Source organism: Urocampus carinirostris, chromosome 19 (assembly GCF_059441175.1).
Source record: "Urocampus carinirostris isolate Australia breed hairy pipefish chromosome 19, RoL_Ucar_1.0, whole genome shotgun sequence".
NCBI classification, from domain to species: Eukaryota; Metazoa; Chordata; class Actinopteri; order Syngnathiformes; family Syngnathidae; genus Urocampus; species Urocampus carinirostris.
In genome coordinates, this window is record NC_142367.1 from 10,280,855 (window position 1) to 10,295,443 (window position 14,589).

General features: G+C 40.8%; 1 protein-coding gene across 1 annotated transcript; it reads left to right on the forward strand.

Moving 5' to 3' along the window:
- The first annotated feature begins 1,470 nt into the window (after nucleotides 1-1,470).
- Nucleotides 1,471-10,084, forward strand: mxra7 (matrix-remodelling associated 7). The gene is made up of 4 exons (XM_088323642.1): nucleotides 1,471-1,886; nucleotides 5,653-5,920; nucleotides 7,514-7,622; nucleotides 9,698-10,084. The coding sequence occupies exons 1-4, from the start codon at nucleotides 1,644-1,646 to the stop codon at nucleotides 9,810-9,812; spliced, it is 735 nt and encodes a 244-aa protein (XP_088179768.1). The 5' UTR covers nucleotides 1,471-1,643; the 3' UTR covers nucleotides 9,813-10,084.
- Nucleotides 10,085-14,589: the final 4,505 nt, after the last annotated feature.

The following is a 14,589-nucleotide window of genomic DNA, read 5'->3' on the forward strand; positions in this document are numbered from 1 at the left end:
TTTCTTTCCTCTTTTCATGTCTATCTGGTTCATCAGCGAGTCCACCGGGGCTCAAGGTTTAAGTTCTTTGGGGTATTTTTTTACTAAACGGGGGGGGGGGGGGGTGGAAGCATCAGCTGCCTTTTTGTTCTCCGCATTCCATGTTGACATCTGTTCCTCAGGCGAATGCTAATAAATGTTATTGTTCAAACAAACTGTTCTTTGACTTGTGTCTTTGTTTTAATTAAGTTGGTGCTTTTCTGGGAGTATTTATGGTGTCAAACGAGGGAATTACTTAGTCAGTTTGAATTATTCATTATGATGGTCAAGTATTGTTTCTAGACCTTTAATTGGCATTTAAAAGCAAATACCTCCAAATGACAAGCTCCACATTTCATGTTGCTTGACAAAGCCAATTCTTTGAGGCATTTTTCAAAAAAGATTCGGATGTATTGCGTTGGCTTTATCAATGGTTGTCAAGTACTGGTGTGGGTCCCCCTTGAAGGTTTGTTGTTGGGCCCTGACCCTACTCCAGAGCTCAAGTTCAAAGTGTTTATTGCTTTATGCACAGTAAAGAACCACAATTCTCTGCGCAATAAAATTCTTACTTTGCTGTCCACACAGTTACCAGCATAATAAATCTAAAAGTACATGTATAAATAAAAGAATATTTCAAATAACTTGAATACCAGAATAACTCGATGAGTTAAGGTAATAAGATGAAACACAGTTGAAAGTGACTGTCCTAATTAGCAAGTCATTTTTATTTGTATAGCCCTTAATCACATGTTAATAAGTTTAGGTTATTTGTATGCTATAGAGTAGAAGTGAGTTTTAAGCTTAGATTTAAACATTTCCACTGAGGTTGCAGATCAGATCTCAGGGGGAAGAGCATTAGAATATTAACTTTACATTTTAACAAGCCAAACAGTTTATATTGCACCGAGTATAGCATGTTAACACAAAGTGAAGCAGACCCTTAATTGACCCAATGAAAAAAAATCAAACCCGGATGAGATGGACAATAATAGTCAGTTTAAAGGGACAATGGAGTCAAGTTCAATGAAGCATGCGTAATATCACTGCCACCATGGACGGAGCACTACAGTTCTAATGTATTTGCAACATGGGACAGCATACAAGCAATGCCTTGTAAATGTCTATCCTAACATTATCTCTGACAAGTGATTTATTACATGTTTATTCTGGAGTGACACGTGAAATCTCGTGGGAAACAATGCTCACCATGTTATTATCAATGATGAGACGTTTATAATTTAATAAAACCGTGACCAAGCCAGAAACCATCACCAACATGTCACCCCTAAAAAGCCCCCCGAGGTGAGGCCGAGCGTCTTCCTCTGACAGTTTCTTGACTTTTTTTTTGTAAAGTTACCCTGCGTTTACACGCCTATCGACGGAAGCTTTTTTTTCCTCGATAGTACATCTAGACACTGATGCGATTAACACCGATAAGTGTCAAATCGGCGTGCACGTTGCCGGAGCGCCTGACGGAACGGCAAGGGGGCGGTGCCGGATGGGGTGACGTCACAGCTGGACACTATCCTGCTTGATCCAGTAACGCGCCTCGTTTAGGGAGATAATCCTCGAAGCGTCGCTATGGCTGCTGCAGAAACTACGCGGGAGCATTAAAAATATCAAACATGGATTGGACTTTCCTATTATCAGCAGTTGTCTTTACGCTGCTCGCCCTGGTGGTCGCGACGTCGCTGCTGAACGTCTCCTCTCGACCACCGTGCAACGCCAGTTTGCAGCCTGGACCCAAACCGGACGCCCGTGAGCAGAACGGCCACGTACCGGGAAACCCTAAACAAAGGACGGACGACTGGTGCGAACTCAGCGGATCCTCCCACGACCACTGGGAAGTGGTCAAATCTGTGCAGTCAGTAAGTGTGTCCCCCTCTCCACCCTTAACATTTTGCTTGTTGTGTTAAAGCTGTGATCGATGGCGTCACGGTATTAAGCTGTTTACCTTCCACTTGGTCCTGTCAAGGCACAAAGAAAGTTTCTTAGTCTACTTCAGGGGTGTCATGAAAACTGCCTTAGCTAGAGGGTTGGGGGTATTTTCTGAGCCTCACAATGAAATCACGAATCAGGGATGTAAGATTTTATTATAAAATTATTATTTAGGTTTTTTTTTTCTTCAACAATATTTCCCTTTTCTAGAATTTAATCTATTGTAGTGTTACTCAAAATTTAGGAACAAAATAGTTTTTCCACCGTGATTTAAGATCTTGTACGAGTATTGTCAAAGGGATCCTTGAACTGTTAACGAGTGTTTATCAACTGTAATATATTTCTTCGTTTTGGAGTGGGTGGCTGGGGGAGAGAAAGCAAATTTTGTTATTCATTTTCACTACAGCTTACTTAACTTGGGGTAAGTAAGATGACTGATAAGGGACAAGAAATAGCATACGAACACTCAGTATTTCAGATTTTTTTTAAATAAAATGTTTAACTTATTGCGACACGGCGACTGAGTGGTTAGCGTGTCAACTCCACAATGTGAAGGTCCAGGGTTCAATTCCAGCCACCGCCCTCCCGTGCAGAGTTAGCCTGTGCCTGTGTGGGTTTCCGCTGGGTACTACGATTTCCTCCCACGTTTCAAAAACATTCATGGAATCTTGATTGATGTGAATTAGTTGTCTGTCTCTTTGTGCCCTGTGACCGGTTGGCAATCAGTTGAGGGTGCCCACTGCCCAAAAATGGCTGGGATGGGCCCCTAGTGAGGAGAAGCAAGTAGAATAATGATTGGATGGAACATCAGGATGGGTTTCCTCAATTTCGTCTGGTTGATGATTTGTAGTCTGCAAATACAGCTACACTGAGTGCTTTGAGAGTGGCGCCTGGCTTTGGTGGCATCCATTGGACACATTTAAAACCGAAAGTCCTTGTTTCTCTTGTGTTTTTCTCAACATTGTCTTACAGGCCACAAACAATTATGTCATTCATTTTGTCACTTTCTAGTCAGCATGAGTTTCCCTGAGTTAAATAAATTGCAGTAGAGGTCAAGCCATGTTTATTTGTATAGCCCTTAATCACAAGGAGTCTCATAGACCACAGATTATTCCAAACCACAGACTATTATTACAACATCCCCTGATCTAAAACCTACATGAGGGCAAGGAAAAACTCAAAAACTTCAACATGAGGAAAATAAAGAAACCCGTTTTTCAGTACCACGCCCAACACTGCTTACCATTACCAAGTGCCTATATAATTAATACATAATTATTTCAATTCAAACAATTTGTTTATAAATTATACACTCTAAAATGAAAGAGATATCAGCTAAACATAAATGTTATTGTCACGAGGATTACCAGAACAGAGCAGGGGACCCCAGAGCGTTCGTTACAAGTCTTTTATTTGGGGAAAGAGTAAGGGTTAGCGGGAAACACGATGACCGTCGAACTCAGCAGCAACGTCGTGAAGACAACTTCGGACGACGTAGCCAATCGTAGCGTGGACGGAAGCAGGTCGGATCGGAGGCAGGCAGGCAGAATCAGGTAAACAAGGCACAGGTAATCGGGAGCGTCATACGGGGTACAGATGTGAATCCTCCGACAAGGAGTTCTCCGCGTAACGCGTTTAAAAGGGGAGCATTGATCAATCAGGAAGCACATTCCAGCGCGCCACATGATTACCCCAGGTGACTCCACTTGGGTAATCATGACAGAACCCCCCCCTCAAGGAACGGCTCCAGAAGTTCCCCAGGAAAAAAAAAAATAAAAATAAATTTAACCCAAGACACGTCACAGGGAAACACAGGCAGATCAGGACAGGCAGAATCAGACAGGACAGGCAGAATCAGAAGAGTCCAGACTCAGGGGGGTCGGATTCAGAAGAGTCCAGACTCAGGGGGGTCAGATTCAGAAGAGTCCAGACTCAGGGGGGTCAGATTCAGAAGAGTCCAGACTCAGGGGGGTCAGATTCAGAAGAGTCCAGACTCAGGGGGGTCAGATTCAGAAGAGTCCAGACTCAGGGGGGTCAGATTCAGAAGAGTCCAGACTCAGGGGGAGCAGATTCAGAAGAATCCAGACTCAGGGGGAGCAGATTCAGAAGAGTCCAGACTCAGACTCAGGGGGAGCAGATTCAGAACAGACAAGACAGGACAGGAAAGACTGGAGAAAATCAGTACAGGGAGACTCAAGGCAGGCATGGGAGTCGAACAGCCAGGCATGGGAGTCGAACAGCCAGGCATGGGAGTCGAACAGCCAGGCATGGGAGTCGAACAGCCAGGCTTGGGAGTCGAACAGGCAGGCTTGGGAGTCGAACAGGCAGGCTTGGGAGTCGAACAGGCAGGCTTGGGAGTCGAACAGGCAGGCTTGGGAGTCGAACAGGCAGGCTTGGGAGTCGAACAGGCAGGCTTGGGAGTCGAACAGGCAGGCATGGGAGTCGTTCGCAGTCATACGGCCGGAGGTGCCTTAGCCAATTTCGCCATGTCGGAAATGACTTGCCGAACTGCACAACAGGTATCGCGCTGCTGATTCAGACTTTTATAGCGGTCAGGGGGCAGATGTACAAACGCGGGGTCCATTCTGGTCGGAGGATTCTGTCACGAGGATTACCAGAACAGAGCAGGGGACCCCAGAGCGTTCGTTACAAGTCTTTTATTTGGGGAAAGAGTAAGGGTTAGCGGGAAACACGATGACCGTCGAACTCAGCAGCAACGTCGTGAAGACAACTTCGGACGACGTAGCCAATCGTAGCTTGGACGGAAGCAGGTCGGATCGGAGGCAGGCAGGCAGAATCAGGTAAACAAGGCACAGGTAATCGGGAGCGTCATACGGGGTACAGATGTGAATCCTCCGACAAGGAGTTCTCCGCGTAACGCGTTTAAAAGGGGAGCATTGACCAATCAGGAAGCACATTCCAGCGCGCCACATGATTACCCCAGGTGACTCCACTTGGGTAATCATGACAGTTATATTAATCATGTTCCTACAAGCTTGTTACTGCACTACTAAATTTCTAAACACAACAATAAGCTGTTGTAAAATGATAGCAAAAAATGCACTCATATCATATGTGGACTAACCAGAGCTACATTATGGGACCTGTATTGTTATGCTTGCCAAATAAGCTTGATTTTGAACTCCCTAAATGAGGTGAATACAATTGTTTGTTTTTTTTGTTGATAAACACTACAAGGGAAAAATATTCAGGAAAAAACGATGAATAATCAAATCTTACATCCCTTAATCATAATTTTATTGCTAGCCTCCAAAAACCCTCACAACCCTCCAATTAAGACGGACCACATGTGCAATCCCTTCTCAAGGTTTCTTCATTTTCCTCATGTTGAGGTCTTTGAGTTTTTCCTTGCCCTCATGTAGGTTTTAGATCAGGGGATGGTCAAATAATAGTCTGTGGTTTGCATCAATCTGTGGTCTATGCAGCTCTTTGAGACTCTTTGTGATCAACGGCTATACAAATAAACATGACTTGACTTTTCTTGCCATCGATTTACTCATCCAGCCCTCTTATGAATGGTTTTCCTATCATGTAGCCTCCTAGGCTAAAGGAGTTGGACACCCCTGTCCTAAACAAACATGTTTTTTAAGTCACTTGTCAATCATCCGAAGCGTAGTACTGCTCGACACATCCGCATCCATCCGAAGTAACTTTTGGTCTGACTCCCCCTCACAGGTGGAGGCGCAAAGTCGTCCCATCAACGAGGAGCCGGAGCCCCCGGCGGTTGAAGTCACCCCGGCCGAGCGCTCCTCCTCCTCGTCGGCGGCATCCAGCCTGTCTGTGCCGCCGCCCGAGTCCAGGCAGGCCAGCTTCGATTCTTCCTCCGAGGCATCGTCAGGGCGCGGCCGGCGCTCCTTCATCGGGCTCTCTGATCAGGAGCTCCTAAAGTGCGCTTTCTCTCACCCTCAGACCGACGGAGACGCAGAGATCCCGGAAGTCAACGGTGGGTGGCCACACGATTTCAGTTCATTGGCTGATTACATATTGTAAATATAATTATATACAATATTGGACAGCATTCAAAACCGTAATAATTTGTAGCATGGACAAATGAACTAATGCAGTCGAATGTTAGAATGTCAGAGTTTAAACTTTAAAGCGGCTTAAATTTGCTTTAACTTAAGCTATAGTAGATGTAACAACATTTTAACTTGAACTAAGGCAGCCACAAAGATGTTTAACTCGAGCAAAAATAGCCGTAAAAATGCTTTAACTGGAGTTAAAGCAGCTGTAAATTTGCTTAGACTCTAGTAAAGCAACTTTACAGCTGCTTTAACTTGATATAAAGCAGTTGTAAAGCTGCTCCAACTCGAGCTTAATCTTTAAAGTTGGTTCAACTCAAATGAAAGATGCTATAGAGTTGTTTTAACTCTATTTTAAAGCCGCGGTAAAGATGCTTTGACTTGAGTTGAGGCAGCCGCTAAGTTGCTTATACTAGAGTTAGATCGGCCATAAATCTGCTTTGTCTCGAGTGAGATGGGCCATAAAGCTACGTAAACTCTGGTTAAGGCAGCCATAAAGTTGCTTTTACTCAAGTTAGATTGGCCATAAATCTGCTTTTACTCGAGTTAGATTGGCCATAAATCTGATTTAACTCGATTGAGATCGGCCAGAAATCTGCTTTAACTCGATTTAGATCGGCCGGAAATCTCCTTTAACTCTAGTTAGATTGGCCGTAAAGCTGCTTTAACTCGGGTTAAGGCAGCCATAAAGTTGCTTTTACTCAAGTTAGATCAGCCATAAATCTGCTTTTACTCAAATTAGATCGGCCAGAAATCTGCTTTAACTCGATTTAGATCGGCCTTAAATCTCCTTTAACTCGAGTTAGATCGACCGTAAAGCTGCTTTAACTCGGGTTAAGGCAGTCATTAAGTTGCTTTTACCCGGGTTAGATCGGTCATAAATCTGCTTTAACACGGGGTAGATTTGCTATACATCTGCTTTAACTCGAGTTAGATCGGCCATAAATCTGCTTTAACTTGAGTTAGATCGGCCATAAATCTGCTTTAACTCGAGTTAGATCAGCCATAAATCTGCTTTAACTCGAGTTAGATCGTCCGTAAAGTTGCTTCAACTCGAGTTAGAGCTTTGAAGATGTTTAATTTTATATGAAAGCAGCGATAGAATTGTTTGAACTCGAGTTAAAGCAGCTGTAAACATGTTTGACTCAAATTAAACCTTCAAAGTTGCTTCAACTCTAATGTCCACTTATATTAAAAACTCTGAAATTCTTGACTATAGATTAAAGTTTCACATATGTCGTTAACATTGAATTTTATACTCTCAATCTTCTTGGAGCTAATATCAGAATTTATTTACAATATTTGATTAATAGGAGTACTTCAACCAATTAGTTGACATGTGAAATAATGGAATACTTTTATGTTATTCACTATGAATAAATTGACCTTTAATAGGTGTTAAATAAAAATACACATACAATTTTTATTAGTAATACGTTTGCTGAGCTACAATGCAATTTGGAAATGCTTTAATGTATACTGAGTTTATTGCATTGTTTCTACCATGCTTGCAGAAAAATCAGAGTTCCCCACAAACAATTCTTTAAAATATGTTCCCGGAAAGTCTCGCTCGCACCACATGGAGATGATGATGTCCAAAGAGGAGCTTGAGGAAGAACAGAGGTGAGTTTGAAACATGCTGTGACCTTCCCTTTTAAGCGTTGGCTGCTTTTCACCCGCAGCTTTCCGCTCTTAAGCTGCCTTGTCGTGCCATGCGAGCCAGACTGACTTAATGCTAGGTTGAGTCCCTGCCAACTCGCAGGACGCTTGACCCGAGGACGTGACGGGGAAACGCCGAAACACGTTGTGGACTTGCCTTTTCCTTGCACCTCGCAAGTGTTGATTGGCTCTCATGGCACAGCAGTCGCTTGAGTTTCGTTCATTAGTCCTTCACATAATCATAACAGGCTTGCGTGGCAGAAACGTTCATTTTACCCCAATTAATGCCCGTCAAAATCCAGATAAAGAAATCTGCAGTAAGAGGCTAGTAATAACCCAAATGTCAAGACTGCCTTGCTGATAATGCTAGTTTTATGTACTAAACTACTAAAATATTTGATTTCTTGGCAACCCCAAAATTTTGAAAAAGCTGTATATTGTATCTTAAAACACGTGTTTTGTAGCCACAAAAATAAGGAGAATTATATACGCTTCATAAGGAAGGCAATATATAGTGATATATATATATATATATATATATATATATATATACAGGGTTGGGTAGGGTTACTTTAACTAGATTACTTTCAATTACTTTTGGATTAATAATACCAAATATGCTAATAAAAGACAAAAGAAACTAAATATGAATAAAATGACTAAATTTTGTGCAGGCTTGGGGAGTAACGGAATACACGGTACGGCAAAAATTATGTTGGCAAGCTGTTTGGATTTATTTTCATTTTGTTTCTGTCGCATTTTATGTTAGTTTTGCCGGAGATCAAAGAGATCAAAGCCAGGAGAGAAAGCTTACCACGTGTTGTGAGTCATAATTTTATTCATATTTAGTTTCCTTTGTCTTTTATTAGCATATTTGGTATTGGAGTAATCCAAAAGTAATTGAAAGTAATCAAGTTAAAGTAACCCTACCCAACCCTGTATATATATATATATATATATATATATATATATATATATATATATATATATATATAATATAAATTCACTGAATCATGTTTGGATCATCATGGTTGTCCTCCTATAGACACCATATAATTTTCCATTATCAAACATTTTTGAAAAAGGGCCAGGGAGCCACTAGTCGGTCCAAAGAGCTTAATGCGGCTCCAGAGCCTCTTGTTGCCCCCCCCATCAGAAACAGCTGATGGCCACAATAATGTGTAAAAGTGAGGAATATTGGGATGAATTGACATCACACTTTTTCAGAAAGAAATGAAGAGAGGCAGGTAAGATGATTAAAGAGTACAAAGCAGGGTCATGAATGCAGGTAGCCAATTATTTGCTCTCCACTGAATCTCAAAATATAGAAACTTTCGAGGGTCACATGACTTTTTATGCAGAAGCCATATTGGATTACCAGCGACAATGGAAGACAATGCAATTACAAAACAGTCTGCAAACTGCTCATTTTTACAAGGATATCTAAGAGTAGATATGAGGAAAAGTCTAGGCTTATTAACGAAATTGACGATTTTTTCATGAAAAACAACAAGTTGTCGCCGGATCCTGGCATTTTACCGGCAATTCATACTCAGACATTGTCAACTACATACTCGTCCAAGAGATAAATGATGACTGTTGATTTCAGCTGATTTGACTTTTCTAACCTCTCAAGTTTTTTTCATTTTCCTCATGTTGAGGTTTTTGATGTTTTCCTTGCCCTCATGTTGGTTTTAGATCAGGGGATTGTGTAATAACAATCTGTAGTTTGCAATAGTCTGTGGTTGTTCCAGCCCTTTGAGACTCCTTGTGATTAAGGGCTATACAAATAAAAATAACTCGACTTGACTTGACCCAGCCTGTAAATAAACTGGTTTTATGGATTTTCTTCCACTGTCGCTTGAAAAGGATAGAAACACAGAAAGGACATTAAAGGATACAAGGAGTTGAAACTTTAATGTCAACAAAAAGTTACAAATCTTGAAATGTCTCACAGTCCTTTAGAAAAATTTACTTTCCTGTGCGTCTTCTGCAACCAGGATTGAGTTCCCTATTTGGTCTGTTTTTGTTGTTTTTAGGGTTCAGCAAGAGCAGCTGGCCGCCATCTTTCAGCTTCTTAAGGACAACACGGAGACGTTTGGTGACGTCTCCGAGGGCGACATGGAGGAACAGCTGCGTCTCTACTCGATCTGATAAGACAAAGACAAAGTTTATGACGTCGCCTTACCTCGACGACCAAACTCTATCACGATTGTGTGACAGCCGCCATTTTGTGGTGGAAACAAGGACATTTGCGTGATGGCTGCCAATTTGTTATGGCAGAGAACAAGCGGTACAATTGTGTTCCTTTGGCTTTAGTTGGCCTCGGCTGGACTTACGTGACATAATGCCACCAACCAAACTACAATTTCCTCTCTTATTTGTGACTTCTGAAATAAAAACCAAACACGCAGGTGAAATTTGTATTCGAGAGTTAACGACCGGGTGTCCTCACACTGCCAGAATATATGCTTGTCTGATCCATTCAGCATTCCATTTTGTTTTACCGATCATCACAAACTGTTTGAACATTTTTTAAAATCCGTTGACTCGGCCAACCCATTATCATGGCAACAATAATATTTAATCTTACAAAAAAGTACATACTGGGGGTTCTTCGTGATTGAGTGGATTTAATTTTGAAACGTGGATTACCCGCATGCTATATACAGTGTCTGGTTATCCGTAACGAATGTCTGTTGTAAAAGGCAGGGCTGCCATTTTACTTTGGAGGACAAAGTGATTTTTTTTTCATCTCCCTTTTCTTCTTCTTTAAGTTTAACGGCGTTTGCCATCCATCACTTTGTCAAGTCAAGTCATGTTTGTTTGTATAGCCCCTAATTACAAGAAGTCTCATATGGCTGTACAGACTACAGACCAGGGAATATAAATTAGATGAATAATGATTTTCCATGAAGTTTGTTGCAAAACATTTCAAAGAATTGCTTTAAAATCCATACGTTTTATATACATATATATTTTACAATTATGATATTGGTACTAGCACGGCGACGCAGTGGTTAGCGCGTGTGTGGCACAGTTATGAATTCGTGAGATCGAACCTCCTGTGTGGAGTTTGCATGTTCTCCCCGTGCTTGCGTGGGTTTCATCCGGGTACTCCGGTTTTCTCCCACAATCCAAAAACATGCATTTCAGGTTAATTGGCAGGTCCGAATTGTCCCTAGGTGTGAATGAGCAAGTGTATTGTCTGTCACTGTGTGCCCTGCGACTGGCTAACCACCAGTTGAGGTTGTCCCCTGCCCACTGCCCGAAGATAGCTGGGATGGGCTCCAGCACCCCCGCGACCCTACTGAGGATAAGCGGTGCATGATGGATGGATGGATGGATAGATAGGTATTGGTACTTGTGTCTACATAGCATAGTAGGCTGAAAAAATGTAATATTAAAAACTCCCGATTTAAAATTTACCTTACATTTTCATAATTAATATAGATTTAAATGCAATTCTTATTTTCAAAATAATAATAATTGTAGTATTGGTACTTGTGTCTGTCTACATAGTGTAGCAGGCTGAGAAGAATGTTGTATTCAACACCCCCCCCCCCCCCCCCCCCCCCCCGATTTAGAATTCACCCTAAAGTCAAGTCACATTTATTTGTATAGCCCTTGATCACAAAAATGTCTCAAAGAACTGCACAGGATTACCATAACACCATCGCCTGATCTTAAACCAACATGCGGGCAAGGAAAAACTCAAAACCTCAGCGTGAGGAAAAAAGAATCCTTGAGAAGGGGCCTCACAAGTGGTAATCCCCCTTCCAATTCTCATAATATAGTCAAATCAAATTATTTATTAAAAAATACATATAAACCCCCCATCACACAATCGAGATTGATAATTACTCAGTAGTAGCCTGAAAAAATGTGGTTTCAAGTATCTGATATTTTTTACTATTACACATTTCCAAGCACCCAGTTTATGTGTAGCACGCACCTGGAAAAGTGAAGTCACCAGAGGGCAGTGTCTGCATAATTTTTAAGCAAACATGTTGAGAAACGTGGCACCAATTTCAAGCATTCACGAGTACTTCACCCAAAATTAAAGCAATTTTCGATCCTTGAAAGCACAACATTAAAATTTAACTATATTCAAGGATTTCAAGCACCCGTACAAACCCTGTATATCGATACAATCGTGGAAGCTTTGAGCAGTCTACTTTGGTGCATTACTACCTACTATCATTCACAGATTTTTGTCTCTTTCTATTAAAATGTCCCATACTCCTCTGAAATGGTAAAAAAAACAAGTACCATTTGTTGAGAGCTATTATCCAAGTTCAACAATTCTTTCAGTAATGTTTCCTTTATTCCTTCTTCATTTTCTCCCTCTGCACTTCATACTTCCTGCATAACACGCACTACCACTTTATTTTCTTCTCACAGTCTTCACACAATGCAGTGCTATGTTTCCCCATCAGTTTAAATGTTTTGTTCAAAGTGCCGTCTCCAATCCTTAGTTTCATCATTATATTCTTCTATTATTGCCATCAACCCTTGCCGTCCTAACATTTTCTTGAATTTTCTACAAGTGTAGCCCTCTTATCTCTCCGTCCCACATGCTCTGCAAGTTCAGATTATTTTTTGTCATTGAAGAATGTCCGGGCGGCACGGCAGCTGAGCGGTGGCACAGTTCTGAGGTCATGCGTTCAAATCCAGCAACCAGCCTTCCTGTGCGGAGTTTGCATGTTCTCTCTGTGCCAGCGTAGGTTTCCTCCGAGCACTTTGGTTTCTTACCGCATTCCAAAAACATGCATGTCAGGTTAACTGTCCCTAGATGTGAACTAGTGGGTTGTCTGTCTCTGTGTGTCCTGCAACTGGGTGGCAACCAAGTCAGGGTGTCCCCTGCTCACTGCCTGAAGATAGCTGGGATGGGCTCCAGCACCCTCGCGATCCTACTGAGAATAAGTGGTGCAGATAATCGATGGATGGATACAAATTTTTTACAAAATGAATCATACAATATTTGTTGTCATTTTACAAAAGAATGAATTAGTTCCCAATAATCAAACTAAAAAGAGATGAATGTCCATTGTAAAAGTTATGCTTAAAAGCAAAACGGCTTGAGTTTATTATTTCTTCAAATGCAAAATGTCAATCAAATAAACACAACAAACTATTGATATTATTTAAATAGGATCAACTACAAATTGTATTAACCAAAGTCAATAAAGATGAATGTCTGTTGAAAAAACCATGACCGCCAACTTTTTCCATTGCAAAATTGTACATAACTGACCAAAAAGTAAATATTTAAAAATATTAATGTTATTATTTAAAATAAGTTTAATACAAGTTTAATTCATCTTGTGTCAGGAAACGGACCAGGAAGCAGGAAGTCGGAACTCATTTGCGTAGCTGATCTTTCACTTTAATTGAGAAATAAAAGTTGTCCAACACACAAACGGGCCAAGAACAAAACAGGTTCAAAGGTAATTAAAATGACAAACTAGGCATTACTCAGATCAAACAGACATGAACAGGTTTTCCTCAAGGTTGAGCAATGGTCTGGCAATGGGCAATCCCAAAAGGAGCGTTTAAGTACTCCACAAACACAAACAATCAGTTCAATCCGTCTCAGCCGGTGTCAAGGGGCGGGGCTAGCTGGATGCCATGACAACCGTGCAGGACATGACATCTTGAGAAATGAAATACAATTTAACATACTGATATGAACTACAGCAGGAGTGGGCAAACTGAGTGGTGGGCCGCATTTGGTTAAAAAACGTGGCGGAGGGGAAATAATGATTGTATCGGCAGATACAAAAACAATATCGGAGTCTAGGTTTGATACCTTAGCAAAGATAATCCGATTTTTCTCAAACTTATTTATGAATACCGGTAAATATACATGCAGACGTTTTTGTATTCGTTTATTAATAGACAATTTCTTCAAATTGGAACGAAAGCAAATTCAAAATGCAACAAGACAATTCCTGCGGCAATGGTGACAGTTGGGGCTGGGCTCTGGCAGTTGTTAGCGTGTAGCCACAAGGATGAAGGTGTTTGCGTGAGGTCGTTAGCATGTAGTCATTAGAATGGTGTCATTAGCAATAAGGGGACATTTTGAAATCACAGTCATAGTATTAACACTGTTATTACACTGTAATAACATTTTGAAAGGGCCCATTCAATTGAATAGGCCTATTCAATCTGAATGGGCCAATTCATTTTCACAGGTAGTCGTTAGCATCTACCTTTTAGCATGTAGCCGTTACCACAAATCGTTAGCACAAAACAGTCAGCATGACTTGTTTGCATCTACTCGTTAGCAGGTAGCTGTTGAATCGTAAGCATGTTTCCGTTAGCATTACACGTTCGCATGAAGCCGTTAGCATGACTCATTAGCATCCATTGGTTAGCATGTAACCGTAAGCATGACTCATTAGGATCTATTGGTTAGCAGGTAGCTGTTAGCATGACTCCACAGCATGACTCGTTAGCATCAACTTGTTGAAATGTAGGATTGGCATCAGCCAGCCCCAACTAATTAGTGGTCACAAAATAAACACTGTCACTTTAAAACAGGCGTATCTTTTGTAGCAATGGACAGATTATGTCTTACTTTAACAATTAAATTATGATTTCTTATATCCTTTTTTATTTTTTTCTAAATAATTTTTATTATATATTTACTGTATATTGTTTGTGATTTTTCTGTCACATAAGATCATTTTGCTTGTTCTATGGATGATTTTTCCATTTTCATGATAAGAAAAATTATCGTATGTTACGAAAAATAAGTAGTAATAAGTAAAATTAATATAATAAGTCCTTTTTTAACCATCAGATTTGATAGCGTGCATAGAGAAACTCAAAATGCTAAAGTGTTTTATCCATAACAATTGTTAAATATCTTGATAAATATACTGTATCAGAAAATAGAACAAATCCAGGAAAAAAACTGTGAAAC